This window comes from Aphelocoma coerulescens, chromosome 11 (genome assembly GCF_041296385.1).
Source record: "Aphelocoma coerulescens isolate FSJ_1873_10779 chromosome 11, UR_Acoe_1.0, whole genome shotgun sequence".
NCBI lineage: Eukaryota > Metazoa > Chordata > Aves > Passeriformes > Corvidae > Aphelocoma > Aphelocoma coerulescens.
In genome coordinates, this window is record NC_091025.1 from 21,055,198 (window position 1) to 21,074,456 (window position 19,259).

The following is a 19,259-nucleotide window of genomic DNA, read 5'->3' on the forward strand; positions in this document are numbered from 1 at the left end:
GATCATTTGCACTACTTGAAGTGGTGTTTTGGCTCTGTATGCTGGAAGTCCTTTTCAAGCTAGCAGAGTCACTTTCTGGATTATGAAAGACTCTTCCTCTGCTTAGGAAGCTGCATTCCTACTGCCACCCTCTCAAGATGGAATAAGAGAGCTGGTTTTGCTAATAAGACCATAAATGAATGTGGGATTATGTAGTTGGGAATGGAATGCTCTAAACAATGATTAGACAGTCAAAAAGTTGTTTTCAGGAAAAATTAAAATATTAAATAAACCTTATAATTACTTAAAACTGATCTGTTAAATCTACACAACAAACTATATATCTGGAAGCAATTCTGTTCTTTTTTAAAGTCAGTTCTCATCCTTATTGCTCTTTGATATTCTAGAGGTTGACTTGTCTAGAGGCTACCACCTAGCATTGTCTAGAAACTAAGTAGTTTTTGGACTTTGTATTCCTAGACCTTTCACTGTGAAAGTTGGTATACTTTGGCCCTGCTTCTCCCTTTGTTACATGCATAACTACTACATGTGAAACCATTGGTAGCACGTAAAATACTGATTATAACTACTGATACTTACCGTGGCTCTTACTGTGGCATATCTCCTAGGAGCTGTGGAGCTAAATTGCAGTGAGCCAGCCTTTGAGAGTCTCCTTTTCCTTGCCTGAAGGAAAAATAGGCTTAAATGAAAAAAAAATGCAGGCAAGGAGCTTTCTTCACTCTTTTCTTGAGAAGTCACAGGCCATTAGGCAGATTCTCTTGTGCAATAGGGAATTGTTACAAATTATATACTTTTCCCTTTATCCCATCAGTGTACAAACTTACTGTCATCAAATAAAACAAAAGTAACTATAACAGACAAGCGGAAAAAAAAATTCTGAATATTTTTGCTTTTTTTCCATAGAGAGACTTTCAGTATTCCCTTGGTACCTCTTGGCCTGAAGGAAACCAAAGATGTAGACTTTACGCTCCCTCTCAAGGTAAATTTTACATATAGGTTTCAGAATGAAGAGTTAACAGAGGTAACTTCCATTTCAGATATGTTCAAAGAAACAGAAGTAATTTAGGTACAAATTATTTTTTGTTTTGCCCTAAAATCAAGATCATGCCATGCTAAAAATTAACTACCAATTATTTGGGTCATTGCTCCTATCTAATCAGGACAAGGAGTCCGAAAATATTATAAGAAATTCCCCTTTGGAGACAGAGTTAAACCAAAGAGAATAAAAATTCCTTCTGTGGTTTTGTTTCTAATAAGAGTATTGATTACTGATACAAGTGTGAAAGGAAGTAGTAATAAAGGTTTTACTCAGCATAATGTAGTGATACATCAACTTGCACTAACCAGGGTAGCTCAGTTGGGAAGCAGTGTTGAGCACTTGTTTGTTGACTAATACACTTTGCTGGCTATTTGAGCCATCGTCTGTATTTTTTGAACTACTGTGTATTGTGCAATGTAGATTTTTATCTCACAGTAAACCATCTTGTATCACTGTAGCATTTGTCTCTATTTTTACTTCTGTGGGTTAAATTCCATGGTCAGATCATGGTACCACTTCATGTCATTGCAACTTTGTTATTTTAAGTGGAATTGCCCTAGAATAGCTTAGAAGAATTTGGCAGTCTCTTTCTGTTAACAAGTTTTTATGGTCACTTGATCCCCTTGTCATTTTAAATAACAGGGTTTGTTTGTCCCTTTCAAAACCACTAAGTGTTGTTGTTTTAAAACCCACTGGAGCTGATGTAGGAGATGTTTGGTTCCTTTACATCACAGTGAAATTTCTTGTCTAAGATATCAAATCAAATTATTAATTCTAGTGTCTTTTTGTAGTCTCCTTGCTATATGTTACTGTACTATTGACTGGAAGGGAGTAGACACTGTTAAAATCACAACTGAATCAATTTTGTACCGTTTACAACTGCAGAAAAAATAGCTTAGGCTAGTTTTAGATATTCCAATTTTTTATCTTTTTTTCTCTTTTAGGACTTTATTCTGGAACATTATAGTGAAGACAGTTCTGAGTATGAAGATGAAATAGCAGATCTCATGGATCTGAGACAAGTAAGTTCAAGTATGATGTACTATGAGGTCTTCTAATATACAGTTGTAAATAACATTTGTATGGAATCAAAAGATGACATTATTACTTAGGGCTTACTATGCTCTTACTGACTTCATTTCTGTGACATGGTACATGAATCTCCATTGTTCAAAAGCTTTATAATCTGAGCAAAGAAAAAGTGAAGAAACAGATGAAGTTATGCAAAATGATTGAGCTATTGACACAAGTTTGTAAATCTTGTTGATCTAAGACTTGTCTTACCTACTACATTTTATTTTAAAGTATTTTAAATTTAGCAGGAAGAATGTTGAAGCGGATTAACCTGGCAAAATGTTGTAATAAAGTGGTGGGTATTTCTAACTATTGTTTGTTTCCTGTATTATGCTAGAAACATAAGCCTTCTCTGTAGCAAATAAAGACTGTAGGTATTCTAATTTTGAGACTTGCCAAACAGATTCTGTTTGCTTTTTTAAAGGTTACGTGCTACTTGTGTGCAGCTGAAAAACTTTTGGCATGAATCCATATGGCTTTAAGCTTACTGTTCTCACACTGCACACATTTCTATAATATGCAGAAGTCCAAAGGAAGCAGAGCTTTATCTTCAGGGTTTTGGTATTCATCCTGTAACTCCACAGTATGCACTTAATTTTAATCTATTGTATTTCAAGGCCTGCCGCACTCCTAGCCGAGACGAAGCTGGCATTGAGATGTTGATAAGCTATTTCCTGCAACTTGGTTATATAGAAAACAGATTTTTCCCACCCACCAGGCACATTGGAGTCTTATTTACATGGTAAGTGTGTAGTTCATATTTCTTTAGTCCTTTTTTTCCCCCCAGAACACTGGTTAATCATGAACTGTCTTTTGTTTAATCTGAAGCACGTCAGTGTGTCTCTCCTCCTGAATCCCTGCAGTGTGTGTTGTTAATTGTTTTTTTTTTTCTTAAGTTAAGAGTAAACCTGAATACAATACACCCTTTTCATGCTTAGAGTGAAACCATTGACTAGATTATGGTTTGGGCTACAGGTTAGCACAAGGGAGAAAGAGAGAAAATAATCTTAATTTTGGACAGCTACAGATGTTACCGAATTCTGAACCTTGGTGTACAAAATGAGGACAAGGAATGGGGTCAGACCTTAATTCCCCTCCTACAATTTGTTAAGAAGACCACTTGGGCCAGAAGAAAGAAAGGAGTGACTTCATTTTTTATAAGGGAGTATTTACTACAGCTGTGAGCAAAATTTGACTCTGAATTGAAAATTTTTATGATGAAAAAACATGACTACCATGTAGCCAAAAGGAGCTGTTAAATTTCTAGTCATAACTGCAAATAGAAACTTTAAACACAAACAGTAGAGGATCTGACCATGCCAGTGTTTGATCTTTGGCAACATATAAGTAGGAGAGCATAGCAGCATGTATGGATACTTTCCTGGTATGCTCTTCACCTCTGATATTTTATAGGTACTTCTGAGTTAAATATAATGACATTATGGAAGCACTACTGTAAAACCTACTGAAAACTGTCTCAAATAATGCTGTTCTCTGGCTTGTGTTAATTATGTGGGTTGTCCTTGCAGAACACAGTGGTGTTTCTGTTCACCTTCATTTTCACTGTGGCAGAACAGTTAAGAATTCCACTACTCAGAAAAACAGAATGAAAATACTTGTTTTTTCAATGGACTCTGCCAATCTTAACACTTATTCTAATTTTTGTTTCCCAAGGTATGATTCCTTTACAGGTGTCCCAGTGTGTCAACAAAATCTGTTGCTTGAAAAAGCTAGTGTTCTGTTCAATATTGGAGCTCTCTACACCCAGATTGCAACAAGATGCAATCGTCAGACCCAAGCTGGACTTGAAAATGCTGTTGATGCTTTTCAGAAAGCTGCAGGTACACATCTTAAAATACTGGAAAGATCTTCATGCAAGTGTTCACAATCTCATTCTGATGTTGTACAGATTTCTGCATTTGCTACTGAGCTCATTACACAAAAAAAGAACAGGGACATTCAAGAAGCCTAGTGAAGAGCTCAGGTGAAGCTTTAATTCAAAACCTGGAACTGTAGTCTGAACATACAGATAAGATAGTGAATACTGTGGTTAATGATTACTGAACTGCAGTTCAAAGGTCCAAGTTACAGCACTAGCATTAACTGCTTCATTCCTTCTTTCACCAACTTTTAACTGCTTTTACCTCAGTGATAGCACATTGGTGTCAAATCTGTACAAGAGACAATTTACAGCTTTGATAAAAACCCTTTAAGCCTGGTTTTTTATATGGGAGTCTTAAAAATTAATCTTGCTTTTTTCTCTGGTGAAAGTTGATATTCACTGGGAGCTGACTACCTGTTTTCCATAGATTCCAAAGGTAAACAGGTTCAAAATAATCAATCTCTGTCCCAAGCAAGGAGAAATAGAAATTCTGTTAAAGGGAATCCTATCCCTTGAACTAATATGTTACAAAATCTTTTGGTTTTGTTGGGGCTTTTAAATAGATTATCTGATTTGTTTTGTAAGTATCATCTGTGCTACACGTAATACTTGAAGATTTGTCCTTTGTAATTAATATGTACTGTAAAATTTAATTCTGCACTAACAATATGTGGCTGTGTATGGGTAGCTTTATCAGCTAAAAACTGTGGAGCACAGAGTTGAATTTGCATAAATCCCCTCCTTTGAATACACAGCTATCAAAAAAAAATTACAGTATTTCTTGGTGCATATTTAAAATACATTTTTTTTCAACCTTTGTATTTCATCTCAAAGAAATTTCAGTGGTTGGGAAATTTCTCAATATTACTGCTGCTCCTTCCATTTTGCAAATAAAAAAAAATCACTGCTTTTCACTTCAACATGTTTGCAGAACAGAATTAATGCAAAAGTGGAAAGGTGTTATTTACTACCACATACCTTTGCAGGGCCCCAAAGCAACATGTGCAGGAGGCATTTCATTGTACTTGTGCATGGTGCCGTAACACTTCATTGTGTTGGCAGAAGCATGATAACAGAGTCTGTGTTAACTGTTTCTCAGTGTTGAATGGAAGATGTTGCATAGAATTTACCCTCAATATAAGCTGAAATATTTTGAGAACAAAAAAAACCATAATTTTTTCCTCCTATACTTTTGGTTCCTTTCAGTAGGGCATTCCATCAGTACTTGGAATATGCCTAATCCCAGACTTACCAGTTTTTTTAGTGCAAAAAGGTAGGCATAGCCGTATTTGAAATTTGTGTAATGGCATGTTAAAAATTCAGATAAAAGTGTAACATGAAAAATCAAAAATCACAGACACCGTTAGTAGGAAAATACTGCACAACATGGCCAGAACTGAGTGTAATGGCAAGAAGTAAGATTACAGAAGCTGGAATACTTAAAAGGCAGAGGTCTTACTGTTATACTTTTTGCAGGATTGTCAGCATTAGCAAGCTAGTTGAACTCACTAAACCAGTCGGATGGCATGCCTACTGAAGGTTATGTTTCCATCCATGAAACTGTTACTTAGTATTGCACTACAGTTAGTGTTTGTTTTAAATTTGATATATGACAGAAATTATTAATATTTTGGTGGAACCAAATGTCTAGAGAAGAATCTTATTTTTACCCCATTAATTATATTTATAAGTATAAATAAAAATTCTAGTTTACAGGCATGGAATGGAGCTTTCACTGGGACACACAATGCACTTAGCAGCATTTTAGGAGGAAATGAATATTTCATTAAGTTTATATGCTTGTGTCTTTTCCTTCTATCCAGAGGTTCTAATACTGTCATCTCCTTATAGCTATGCAGATTTTTCTCTTCTTTGTTCCCTGGATAAGCCATAGCCTACCACTCCCACATATAAGTCACATTCAGTTCAGCACAGTCTTATGGTCAACCACAAGAACTTTTACAAGCAAATCTGAAGGCAGTGCCATCAAAACTTGCAGTTTCTGTTGCTCCTCTGAAATGTAATTTTGAGAACTGTACTTGGGGATGGTTGATGGCAATGCAAAGGAAAACCTGTAGGTCAGTCTAACTTCTTAAGTACCAAGAATCCCTTCAGACTGCTGTAGTACAGTACTAGAAAATATGCTTTCAATCCTAATTATGATGGTACATGCTAGAATTAAGTTCACTTGTTTCTCTTTGTAATGCTGACAAAACCATCTTGTAATTACAGGAGTTCTAAGCTACTTAAAGGAGACCTTTACTCACACACCAAGTTATGATATGAGCCCAGCTATGCTGAACGTACTGGTAAAAATGATGCTTGCACAAGCTCAAGAGTGTGTTTTTGAGCAGATTGGTCTTTCTGGAATACGCAATGAGTTTTTCACACTGGTAAAAATGACCCAGGAAGTTGCCAAGGTAAAATATGGGACTTTTAAATCTAGTCTTTAAAATAACTGTTTACAAGGCTGTGTTACTACCTACAGCTTTTAGTAATATTAACGGAATTTATTAAATTTAAATGTTAACAACCCTTACTGAAAACCAAAAATAACAAGGGACGGCTCACAAACTACAGTGAAAAGCACAATCTTTCAGAAGATTAAAACACGAATAGATGAAATTTAAGTAGTATTTTAGAGTTGTTACAATTTATTTAATTCATAATTCATGGAGTTTAACAGAAATATCCTGAAACACTCAGGCAGTGAACTTGCTGAAGGTTTTTTACAAGGTATTTATGTTGGTCTTTCAAACAGTACTGTTTTCATCCCCAGAACTACATGTAGAAGGCCAGGGTTGTTTGTGTGGTTCCCTGTTAAGTATTGAACAAAACCTGTCTTGCTTCCCAGCAGCTGAAAGGGATGCAAAGCTAAAAAGCTTAATCTGAAAGAAACTAAATTGTAACTGAGGCAAGGATGAGGACAGTCAAATTGGTACCTGCAGAGCTATCTTGGGACTTGCCAGAAAATGGGGAGATAGGCTTGCCCCAGAAGGTAGTGTTAATACTTGATTGAGTTATGTACCAAAAAATAGGTATGCCACGAAGATAGTCATATGCTTTCTCAGTTATTTCAGAGTAGCAGATACATAAGTAGTTCCATACTAGAAAAACAGGCAAACCCTTTCATAGCCAACCCTGTAAAACCACCGACATATCTGTAGGATTGATCAGCTGCAGGGGAAAGATTTTTTGATTCTGTCAGTTGGAGTAGTTTGATCCATTAAAGCAGCATTCACTGCTTGAAAAACTATTTTATTTCCTCTGTATAAAGGACAACATCCCCGTTTTAACTAGACCACACAAACTTAAGGCTATGTATGACTCCACAGTTTAAAAGTGAAGCACAAATCTACTGTTTGATTATGCTTCACCCTTTTTTTCAACTGAATTTATGAGATATATTTGTAAATTAAGACCTGTTTATTATATGGTGTTTTTATTTAACTATGAAGCCATATAGATTGACTGACTTAGTCCATTTGTTCTTCTACAAAATTGATTTACCTTTCTGGTGAGGGAAAAATCTGAGATGACATTTCAAATTTTTTTTCCAAACTTATTTCCAACCCATGCTAACCATATTTTTTTCCTTCTTTGATGTGATTGCACATGAAATTATCTTAAGCCTGAATGTTATATCCCTTACTTGAGTTCCTAATACCTAGTATTAAAGTTCTCATACTTCAATTATGTGCTTTATTTTAGGTGGGAGAGGTTTACATGCTGGTTAACATTGCAATGAGTCAGGAACCAGTGAAAGAGAATATTCCCTATTCCTGGTCTAAGCTGGCACAAATAAAGTCAGACCATTACAAAGCTCTGGCACATTACTTCATTGCCACCATTCTGTGTGACCATGAATGTAAGAACCATACTTCTTTATATGTTCATATAAATAAAAATAATAAATGCACCAACAGCTATAATTTGGTCTGTGGATAAGTCTTGGAGACAAGAACTTTGGTGCTTCAATATATGTTAACTTGTGGTCATTTTTCTCCACTCAAAAGAGGTCATGTTCTTTTTGTTTTTTGAGAAAAATGTGAAAGTTCAATAAACTAACTTTTACAGAAACAAAAGAAAAGTTATATCCATTATATGCTACTAAATAGTTCAGATTTTATCAATATGTTCTGGCATGTAAGTATTACTTGCATATTGTAGATGCTAAAACCAAAACCAAAATTTATATATTTATATACACATATATAAGTATTATACTGCATTGGGAGAGAATGTAGTAATAACTACACAACAATACACATAAAGGAACAGGAGACAAAGAGATGTGTATGGTTAATGTTTTTTATCCATTATTACAGTGCAGCCCAGCGATGACAAAGATCAGCAGGAGAAAGCTTTGTCCCAGCTGTATGACTATGTGCCTGAAGGGCTGATGGTTCTTGCTGTTTTAAAGGACAAAGTTCAGAGAAAACAATTAGGTAACTGCAAGTTTCACACAGCTACTAGCTACAATTTGAAAATTACATTGTATTTATTGTCTGTGGATGACAACCAATGGTTTCTAATGTTTTCAGGGAAAGCACATTTACGCAAAGCCATTGCTTACCATGAAGAAGCTCTAAGAGTCTGTGGGCTATGCAAAAAGCTTCGAAACATTGAGGTTCTTCAGGAGGTTCTGACAGCTGCACATAAGCGTTCACTTCTCAAATATGCTCAGCAAGAGACAGAAGATGATTTTCTAAGTCTAATCCAGGCTCCAGATATACTCCGTAAGTGTACACAGCCAGAAATAAAGGCTATCTAACCATATGTGAATATGCTTTCATGGGGATATGCCTTTAATTTATATATATGAATACATATATAATATGCTTCCACACATAACATAAATAATGTGTAAGCATATACTGTACATTTGTAGAGTTCAGATTTCTTACATTTCCTCAATCACAGATCAATATATTTTGATCAATATATTTTGTTAGAACTGTTTTACAGTGTTCCTGTCTCAAGCAACACTGTTTTTTGGGGTAGGTAACAATGGTGGTTAGTTAGAATCCAGCTTTTTTTGGTGACTATCTTGTGACCTAGAGAAAATGGGGAAACTTTAAAAGTTAAAATTATATGGGGGAAAAATGATAGTAACTGTTTCTTGAGCCCAACTCTTGTATTAGTCTGGATTGTTAACTCAATTTGACTGCTATTTTTTTTTTTTCTACCTTAGTCCAGTTCATACAACTTTTTCCTGTTTGGAAGCAGTAGGAAATTATGAGTGCTGGTTTTAAAATCTTCTCAAAGAAAAATAAATTAATGATGGGAATAGCATAGTTTTGTTCAGATGGATTTTTTAAAAGTTTTCTGTATTGATACTGTGAGCTCTGACAATATTTTTAAGGCAGTTCTGATATCTGTCTGACAAATTCCCACAAAAATTAATTTTTCCACAGTCTAGGAAGAATTTAGGACAAATTCCTATCTAGCTTGGAATGCAAGAAAAATAAATTTCTATGTCTCTTAACTAATACTTAATTTTAACTTTGTTTTCTTTTTGTTTTAGCTAAAACAGAACATAAAATAGGAACAATTGCTCCTCAGTTTTCCAAGGTGAAAGTTAAAGACTTCTTTCACAAGCTGGTATGTAACATACTAATGCTGACCAACCTCTGCCATTGTGATATAATTCACTCTTAACATGAGGGAAGGGACACAGGTATTATAGCCTGAAAAAATTATCACGTAGTAACTGGGTTTTTTTCAAAAGTTATTGGAGAAATCACCCTTAGCTTTAGAGGTATAAGTCAAGAGCAGCAAAGAATAAAAGTGCCATTTCTATATGGCTTGCACGGTATTCAGTCTTGAAAACCTTCATAAAAGTCCCATGAAGTCTCAATAGATAATTGCACACAAAAGGGGGGAGAAATACATAGTATGTGGAGACAGGCATGGAGAACATGTGACTTGTGTGTGACACAGCCAGTCTTTCAGGTGTCTCTGCATGTGTCAGTGAGCAAAAGGAACTGGGAGTTATGGTTAGGATCAGAATATACAATGTTTCATGAATTAGTTTATCTGCTCTGAAATGGAGTAATGTAGGACCTTAGAGCCTATGCAGCCAAAAGATTCTGCATGCTGTAATAAGAGACCCTGGAACAACTTGGCAGTTGCCTTTATCCCACTCTGTTTGAAGTAGCAACTGAACAGTCAATAGGATTTAGTACTTCAGAGGAATTAGCTGGAAGTTAACCTGAGTAAAATCTACACTAGATGAGTTTAAAGCATTATGACTTACAAAAACAGAAATGCTTGCTTATAAGTGACAGTAAACCAGAGTATGCTTGCTGTTGTGTTACCTCCAGGGCCCACTGACAGTGTTCTCAGCCAAGCAGAGGTGGACGGCTCCACGTACCATTCGCCTTCACAATGAAGCAGGAGAGCTTGGATTCAGTCTCAAAGGAGGTTCACCAGTACAGGTTTATTGTCTTGATCCAGTTTGTTCTGCAGCAGTAAGTATAGTGGTGTGATATTAACAATTTCTCTGCAGACTCTAGCATTAAAATGTACCTTTAGCTTGTTCATACTCGTGTCTGGAGTATTTATTGAGTTCTGTATATTAGTATAGTCAATTCATATAATCTGAATGCATTTGCAGTGCTATATACGCTGTAGATTGTTGAAGTACTCATATCCCTGATATTACATGAAACAGAGTTGATTTCTTTCTCTGTTCATTCTTAATAGTTAAAAAGTCACAAATAATAAAAGCAAATGTTACTTCCTGTCTTATTCAGGAAGTTAGAAGGGATAAATGCTTTAAAAAGTAGCAACAAGAATAAGGATCGGGAAGGGAATGCAAGATGTAGTGTCTGCCTAAGGAAAGAGGGGCAAGAACATTTTATTGGCTTGTAATGTTGTTCTTTCAGGGAAAATCCAAAGGGATAAAGCAGCATGTAGTAATGAGCAGTTTAGCTATAGAAAAGGCAGAAGTATCCACAGAAGTACAAATGAAAATAATGAGGAAAGAGTAAAACACTGCAGAAAATGCAGTGTCCTGTAGGGGACAATAGCATAGCATAGGGTTCATTTACTTAAGAAGAAAAGTGAAAAGAACATAAAAACAGCCAACACTTGAGAATACCAGAATCACTTCAATGGTAACTCAAAAGGTAATTTGTGTACCTGGGGAAGTTGTGCATGTGTGGCTAGAGATTGGGCTTGTAGCATCTAAGAGTGAAATGCCTTTGGGGCAGATACTGTATGATGACAAAAACATTTCACGTGTCTTTATAATTCCAGATAATAACCTTTGCCCAATTTTTTGACAGTCAGCGGGCCTAAAAGAAGGTGACTACATTGTTTCAATTGGTGGCATGGATTGCAAGTGGCTTGGTGTGAATGAGGTGCTGGAAAAATTAAAAAGTGTGGGAAAGCAGCCCATGGAGTTCGATGTTATTAGTTGCCAGGATACAGCGGCATCTTTGGTATGTAATGAGGCAAATACGTTTTGCAGATTTGATATGCGAGAGTTTTTTCACTTGCCTGCATTCATTTCCTGATTAATGTTTACTTCCATGTAGTCAGATATCCCACTCAACCTGTGAATATTTAAAGCCTTCAGACATGTGTTCACTTTTAAACCATCTGTTTAAACCATTGCAAGCTAGCAAGCTAAAGTAGTCTGTCTGCATAAGAATGGCTGGGTGGTGGGCTTTTTTGTAGTGGAGTTACTTAGATTAATTGCATGATAAATTTCAAGACATAGTTTATTTCCCCTAACTTGTCCCAGAGGATGAAGGCACTACCCTGTTTAGCATTGAAAAAAACACAATTAAACAATAATGGAATGAAATAGAACATCCAAGACCACATGTTTATTTTCTATGCATTGTTATTCTAAATGATCTGTGACTTTTGTATTAGATCATGGATTAATGTATGCATTTTTTGGGTGGATTTTTAACTGTCTAGTCAGTTACTAAGCTACTATAGAAGCTGTAGACTAAGGGAAAGTCATCACAAGATAAAAAAAATATTAAGCTCTAAGTAACTTACTACTTGTGTGGAAGAACCTGTAGCTCAGCTAAATCCACTCCATGCTTTTAACATTCCCTGGCCAGCTTAGACACTCAAGTAGTGTTGCCTTAGAAGCTATTAAGGTGCCCTTGCTGTTAGGTTTTCTTGTTTTGTTTAAATTGATTTTCTATATTGAAAATAAGGAATTACACATCTACCATTCCAAGTTGCAACTGGAAAGAGTAGGCTGGAATAGAATCAAATTCCTTCAGGGCAAAGCTACGATAACAAAGAGAAGGCTGTGCCTTTCAGGTATTCCAAGAGAATGTCACACAGGAGCTCTTATAGTTGTGATCAACATAGAACCTGTCCAAAGGTGGCAAAAGGACTCCCCTTCAGATTTGTGCAAGAACTACATACTTGAGCTTTGTAGGGAGGTTAGTGTGTGTATTAAATAGTTACGCTAGAAGCCAGTAAATGTTTAACAATCCATGAAAAGATTCACAAGTTCCTTCATGCTTTGCAGAGTGTACCCTTGAGTCTACATGTGCAAAATACCAGGATCACAGCACTCTGAAGGGCCTTGTGCTCAGTTAATAATGTCATTAGCACAGAAAGCTTGCTGCAGTCTGCCCTGGAAAACTATTTGCACAGTAACCTTTTGTTAATTGTCAAAATTTTGACCCATTTTGGATGACTGGTTCTTACAATGCTTCTCTTTTTTCCTACAGCATAGCAAGAGTGCAACTTACTCTATGGGAATGCAGAAGACATACTCCTTAATCTGTTTAGCCATGGATGAGGATAAAATTGATCAGACCAAGAAAGCTCCACTAAAACTCCCTTTTTTAAGTTGGGGAACTAAAAACAGACAGAAAGCTGCAAGTACACTCTGCCTTCCTTCAGCTGTGGCTGGAAGTTCTCAGATTAAGAAGAAGCTTTCTCCCTTCACACTTTTGAATACAGAAAGTTCATTGTACTGAATCTTTCAGAAGGATCTGTTAACGTGACTTTTGTTTAAAATGTATATGAAAATATTGATCAATTTTATCTTCATATGCATATGTATAAACTCAGATAAATACTGTTGACTTCATTTGCTGTGCATTGAGCCACATGAGAAGGTCAGAAGCTGGCACAAACTGTAAAACTTAAATATTTGAAGGTTAGAATGAAGTGGTTTGGGAGATATGCAATAACTAGATGTAGATTATAGAATTGCCTACAATGAGGACTGGACTCTTTGGAATTTCAAAATACAGTTACGACTGATTTTTATAACTATGCTAGATGGGAGTTATTTATTACAAACTTGCTGCTGAATGCAAAACAATAGGGGACACATTAAAGAATGATTTTGCCCCTAAACTTTAGGGTCAATAATAAATCACTTAACACTACTTTAAAGAATTATCTTAACTAACCACAGGTGAGAGGGAATAATGTAATTCCGAGAAACTAGTCTTGTGCTAAGGGGCAGTGTCATAGAGTTGTGTTTTTATGCAGAGATGCTTCCTCAGAGTACTAGGTGTAGTCTACTGCATAGGTAATTTAATTTTGGAAGAGAATTAGAAGGCTTAAAATTTAAAATATCTTTTGAACTCCAAAAGGCTTTTACTCTTTTCTTTTTCTGATTTAGGTTACATTTTAAATGTCTGCTGATTCAGTTGTTAAAAACAGGCTTTATTCCAAACATTATTTAACCTACTTACCTTAAGACTTGTACCTCACTAGCCTTGATAAAATGGATAGCTGTGAAACAAATCTCAAAATGGACATAATATATTGATTCAAGGGCACATAAATTGCAGTGATGCTTTAAAATATGAAAAAAGAAGTGCTTGTGCTAAGTGGCAGAATATTTATTTACTATCACATCACGCAACAAAAAAATCCTTCTACCCTTGGAACAATTCATGAGCAAGCTATATCTATAGTAGGGAGGGGGACAAAAAATAACTGGTGAGCATCTCTGAGAATCTTCTATTTCTTGAAATTAATTGAAAATTGCTAACACATTAGTGTTAGTTAACATTGCCATCTACAGAGTAGAGAGATACTTAAAATTTAAACAAAAATTTGCATCTTGGTGTAAACTTTAAAGTTGTCATTTATTTTTAGTTTCTTGTGTAGTAGGTGTAAATATCTTGATGACCTTTATTTATGAATAAAAATCCAATGTTGTCATTTAGTAGTAGCTTTTTGATTCTGCTGCAGGTTGGAGGATAATGTGTAATTTACAGGTTTTAGCTATTTACTGTTGCCAGACCATGTGTTTGTTTCTGTAATGTTGCTTACGCAGATCTAAGAAACTTCAAAGAAAAGTTCCTGTATTGTGCAATATAAACTTAAGAGTTTAAAACCAACTGCCTTACAAAGAGTGTAAACATATTTCTAGTTTCCCTATAAAAGTTACATAAAAAAATAAGTTGTAAATTACTTGTGACTTGCCTATCCTTAGTAGTTACTTTTTATGTGTATTGGTAGTAGTGCTTTTACACACACAAGCAGCAGCAGTCAGATCCTGATCTGCACACCCCTGCCATACAGTATTCCAGGCAGATGAGATTGACTTCACATGTGTGCTAAAATTGCTATCGAAGTAACAAAACCTTTAGCAAAGTAACACTAATCACCCTTCCAGCTCTTCACTTCTCTTAACCCACCCACTATGATAGTCTTCCTGGAACTACTTTCCCTCTTAGCTCCTGATTAACTGTCTTTCCCTTCCCATCATCACACTCACTTGCCCTTGAGGAAAGTTTGGCTTTTTAAAACACACCCCTCAATTCAAGTAAAAATTTGGACAAATACTCTTAGTATATATAGAAATACTCTTAGTTTTCTGACAGCTAACGAAAGATTCATTCTACACTGAGTAGTAGCCAACAGCTACCTTAACTTGCAGTGAAATGAGTGTGTGCCTTATATCTTGCTCAGACCACAGGAATTTTTGTAACAAGTGTCTACCCACAAGGATGTATAATGTTGCTGTAAAGCCCTAAAAAGAAAGGTTAGCAGTAGATTAGTAGTTCAGCCTCTAACTCCATTAATGCTAATTGTTACTACTTCAGCTGAACTCTATTTAATGCACTAAGCAGATGGCCGTTTGTCATAGGAAAAAGGTGTTTGTCTTGCAGCATAATAGCCACGTGCCTTTAGACATGAAATCCAGTCTTCATAGCAAACTGACAAAATTTGAGAGAAGAGGGAATAAAATCTAAGCAAACCCATGTATAAAGAAGCTTAAGTACTCCCTAGTTGCCTGAAAAAAAAGCAGTATCTTCTTCTGTACTTTTGGAAATTCTGATGTTTATTATTCACTAAATGAAATAACTATATCTAAGTTACAGACAAATTTTCATCCCACGTACAGAATCAATATAAAAAACAGGTCTATCTGCTGTCCATGCTAACCAGTGTAAGAGATGACTTACAGAGGTGCCAAGGCTCCCACAAAAGGGAGTTGAAAATCCTACTGAGCTGCTTTCCTGCTGTGATCCAAACTCCCAAGTGGTATGAAAGATGCTTTTCACACACCTCATGGAAAAAGGCAATTCTACCCTTAAAAAAGGGGATAAGAATATAACTTTTAAAAAATGGAAGCTGCCAGGAAAAACAATCCTCTTCACAAATAAATTTTCAAAATATTAATACTGGAAGAGTAGTATGAATTTTGTTCAAAGCTTCCCATATTATTTTCTTTATATTGTAGTATAATTGATAGTATAATCAACATATTAGAAGTTATAATTAATATATCCAAGTATTTTGCAATTTATTAGTAGTAGCCCAACCTATTTTCAAAAGGACAACATGAATTAACAAAGATTTTGGATATCAGATGGGAATAAATTTTATAACATCCTGTGAACTGGAGGAGTAATGAGAGAAATAAATTAGTGTAAAGTCAAACCTGTATTCCAGTAGGACTTTCCAAAGGAACTCCAAAAGGTTACAAATCAAAGATGTTACTGTATAGTATATGCTAACTTTTTAAAAGCATGTAACATATTTCCAGTTACTGAGAAGTTACTATGCACATATTCATATGGTGTTTTTTCTGGAAGACCAAAGTAAGCAAGCATATTACTCTTCCATTTTTTAACACAGATACTGAAAAAGACAGCTTTCTTAGGTTTTTTGTTCCAGATAGATGCAAAATACTGCCTTCTCTCCAAGGCAATTTTCACAGCTTAATCTATACGAACAGAGCAGATGTAAAAAAGAAGCATCAGAGTCTAAACAATTAGTCAACATCCACCAGTTGCTTTTAGCCATGATTACGGAAATTAGCATAATATGCGATTACTAAACCCAACATTTTATGATTCAGAAGAAAAAAAACAAGTTTTGCAAAAGACCACTGGGCATGCACATCAGGAACGTAAAAAAGTATAAATTTGTTGTGCTACTGTTTGTCCAACTACTTCCTCAAGCTCATTGATGGATACGTTACAAAGCCGATGGATGCTTCCAAACTGTTGCAGTAAAAGCAGAGCTTTCCTTTTCCCAACTCCGGGTATCTGTTGCACTGTCTGGAGCACTGCCGGTTCTGCCAGCTGAGCGCGCTGCTTGCGAAGGAAGGGGTTAGCGCCGTGATCCCGGCTCTGCTCTCGCACCTGGAGCCAAAGAGAGCTGTCAGCGACACCCAGCGCCTCTGCCAGCGTGCTGCTTCCAGGGTTTAAAACAGTTTCATCTCAAAACAGTTCAACGCAATCACTACGGAGTTTTAAAAACAAGCTCCCTCCTTAGGTGTGCTCCCTTATTGGATGCAGTTTGACAAAATCTTACTAGGAAACAAACTATTTCATAATAGCAACAACAAATGAAAACAATTCTTTTTGTCACCTTTTTAATGCAGTCAGAGAAAGGGTAAAAAGAAACAATTTAAAAACAGTTTCCCTAGCCTTAGAGAAAGCAAAATCTCAAGTTGGTTTTGACATTGAAGGATGTGATCCTGGATTTTTTAAATCTAATCTGGTACTGAGGTGCCACTAGGTAGTATTAGGCAAATGGCAATCTTTTTTCTTTGCTCCCAAATGAGCCTTCTTTCCACTGAACTATACTGCCATATCACTGTTGCAGAAGATTTATTCCTTATGTTCAAATGATACTGTGTTCCTTTAAGAGCCTCTGTATTCTCTCCAAAATGAGTGATCATTGATGAGATCTACCTACTTTCCTATACATCCCATATATTAATATAACACAGAAACTTACTAGTTGAATAATAAGCTGAGAAGCTTCTCCTTGATTTGCCACAGGAAGCAACACCATTCCAAGTTCAAGTACAACAAGTTTTTGTACTCCTAAGTAGTACTGATCACTGATTTGGGTTTTCTCTACAATTACAATTCCCCTAAGACTGCTGGCCTGCATTGAAAGGAAAAAAAAATTAGAAAAAACCTTGTTAATGACAAGCTGATGCAATGTAACAGAGGGAAATTCTTTCAAGTATGAGCTGCCTAATAGCAAATCAGAGGAAGAACATAAGTTGCAGCAGCAGGACTGAGGTTTAATACAGCATTATCACACAGCTGCAGAATTTTTCAATTTTCAGGTGAAAATTATCCCAAAAGTTCAGCTCCACTGGAATTGAAAAAAACCACAAGAAGAATGTCTTCAGAAGCATGGAATAAACAAATACCAAGTGGAAACTTTTCTCTTTATATAGCACTTACCTTTCTAAACCTAACCAATCTTCGTTTGAATTCATCCCCTGCAACCAAATCTGCTTCAGAAATAAATAGAATGCAAGTTCTGTTTGAAAGATGAAAGTCCACCAGTCCCAAGCCATCTTCGAAGATGAGTCTAACTTTCCCTTAGGGTGAGATTGTTAGAAGAAAAAATACAGTAGTTAAAAATATAGTAATAATTGCCTCACAGCACGACCTTCCTAAAGTGTCAATAATTCTAGTGACTTCATAATGAACTTTATAAAAAGCCTTTTTTTCCCTTTAAGTAAATCTATTACAAGCAGTCTGAACTACTGTGTCATGTCTTTAGTAATGCCAATTAATAGCAGCTCCAATCTACAGATTTAAAAGTACTAGAGCTGCTCAGTAAACTCTGGACTTGAACAAAAATATCACATGCTTTTCTGGAGGGATCATCATAATTTAGTTCGTTGTGCCAGCAAGACAGTAGCAGAGTATACGTGTAAATTCAAGGGAGTTCAGTGGAGAACAAAGCCCCTCAATAGCAGATTCTGCTGCTTCCCAACAGTGCTCTGCAACTATGGAAACTGAGCGGATCACATAAATACATAGCAAACAAACGGGATCTTTCAGCCTGCTAACATAGTCTGTACCACACATATGGGACCAGTCAGGCACAGAGTAAAGCATATTCCAGCCATTCTTAACGTTACTGGGCAATAGAGGGGAATGTTTTGCCTGACTTGCTTTTCCTCTTCCAATTTGCTTGTACTTACCTTGTAGCCTTTGGGCTACCTCTGAGCCTCTCCACTTCTCATTTCCAATCACGTGCCCGTAAGGGACAACTATAGATCCTGCTGTTACAGGAAAGTTCACTTTTGTTGTCATCAGACCTCCTTTAAAACCCTCCTTCAGTAGCAGTTACACCTTAGAAAGAACTGTGGAAAAATAGCAACGCATTTTACAAACGTGTTCCAAGCTTACACATTTTAATCCTAAATTTAGGATACAATATTCTGGAAGAGACACTATCTCCTTCCTCAAGCGTCCTTACAGTTAAGGTGAGCATATCAAAATCGGCCAGCAACTCCATTCACTTTAATACAGGCTGCTGGCTTGCAAATTCTACTTTCAGCTTTACCACTCAATCTGAAAAACGCCAGAATTAAAACACATAGATGGTGAGAAAACACACATTGCCTTTTCCGTGCCTTCATCCACTCTTGCTGGGAGAAAATCTTCTTGAATTGCAAAGCCAACTCCAGAGGCACCTCCATCCCTCAGCTGCCGGAAGTCTCCAGACCGATTATTAACAGGTACTTGCTGGGAGAGATTATTTTCGTGTTTGCCAGCTTTACGCGGAGTTCTGACTTTAAGGGGAATTGGGAGACTGAGGCATGATTTAAGCACAAGCACCACAGGCCAGCCGGTACCACCGCAAACACACAGACACGCACAGCGAACCACTCGCAGAGCGGAGCCCACGCTGAGGGCCGAGGAGAGGCCCCAGGCGCGGCCGCCGCTCCCACGCTGAGCCGCCCAGAGGCGCGGCCGGCGGGAGACGAGCGGCCCGGCGAGCGCGCGCCTGACTGAGAGCGGGAGCGAGAGCTCCGCAGGCCGCGAG

General features: G+C 36.6%; 2 protein-coding genes across 4 annotated transcripts in view; one reads left to right on the top strand and one right to left on the bottom strand.

The window, feature by feature from the left end:
• The window catches only part of RHPN2 (rhophilin Rho GTPase binding protein 2), a 28,371-nt gene extending 13,957 nt beyond the window's left edge, over positions 1-14,414 (top strand). For both annotated transcript variants that reach the window (XM_069027293.1, XM_069027294.1), the window contains 12 exons: positions 904-979; positions 1,984-2,061; positions 2,731-2,855; positions 3,788-3,954; positions 6,228-6,415; positions 7,707-7,863; positions 8,324-8,443; positions 8,540-8,734; positions 9,523-9,599; positions 10,322-10,468; positions 11,288-11,443; positions 12,707-14,414. In XM_069027293.1, the coding sequence (XP_068883394.1) occupies positions 904-979; positions 1,984-2,061; positions 2,731-2,855; positions 3,788-3,954; positions 6,228-6,415; positions 7,707-7,863; positions 8,324-8,443; positions 8,540-8,734; positions 9,523-9,599; positions 10,322-10,468; positions 11,288-11,443; positions 12,707-12,958 (1,738 nt within the window). In that variant the 3' untranslated portion in view covers positions 12,959-14,414. The remainder of the gene's footprint in view (positions 1-903; positions 980-1,983; positions 2,062-2,730; positions 2,856-3,787; positions 3,955-6,227; positions 6,416-7,706; positions 7,864-8,323; positions 8,444-8,539; positions 8,735-9,522; positions 9,600-10,321; positions 10,469-11,287; positions 11,444-12,706) is intronic.
• Positions 14,415-15,736: 1,322 nt separating this feature from the next.
• Positions 15,737-19,255, bottom strand: FAAP24 (FA core complex associated protein 24). Of its 2 annotated transcripts, none has more exons than XM_069027296.1 (5): positions 18,836-19,255; positions 18,412-18,573; positions 17,660-17,799; positions 17,199-17,351; positions 15,737-16,597 (listed from the first exon to the last, which is right to left on the bottom strand). In XM_069027296.1, exons 2-5 carry the CDS (start codon positions 18,521-18,523, stop codon positions 16,355-16,357), a joined length of 648 nt encoding a protein of 215 aa, XP_068883397.1. In that variant the 5' UTR covers positions 18,524-18,573; positions 18,836-19,255; the 3' UTR covers positions 15,737-16,354. The 2 variants fall into 2 exon arrangements, with proteins under 2 accessions (XP_068883397.1, XP_068883396.1); XM_069027295.1 differs by having other exon boundaries at positions 18,831-19,255.
• Positions 19,256-19,259: the final 4 nt, after the last annotated feature.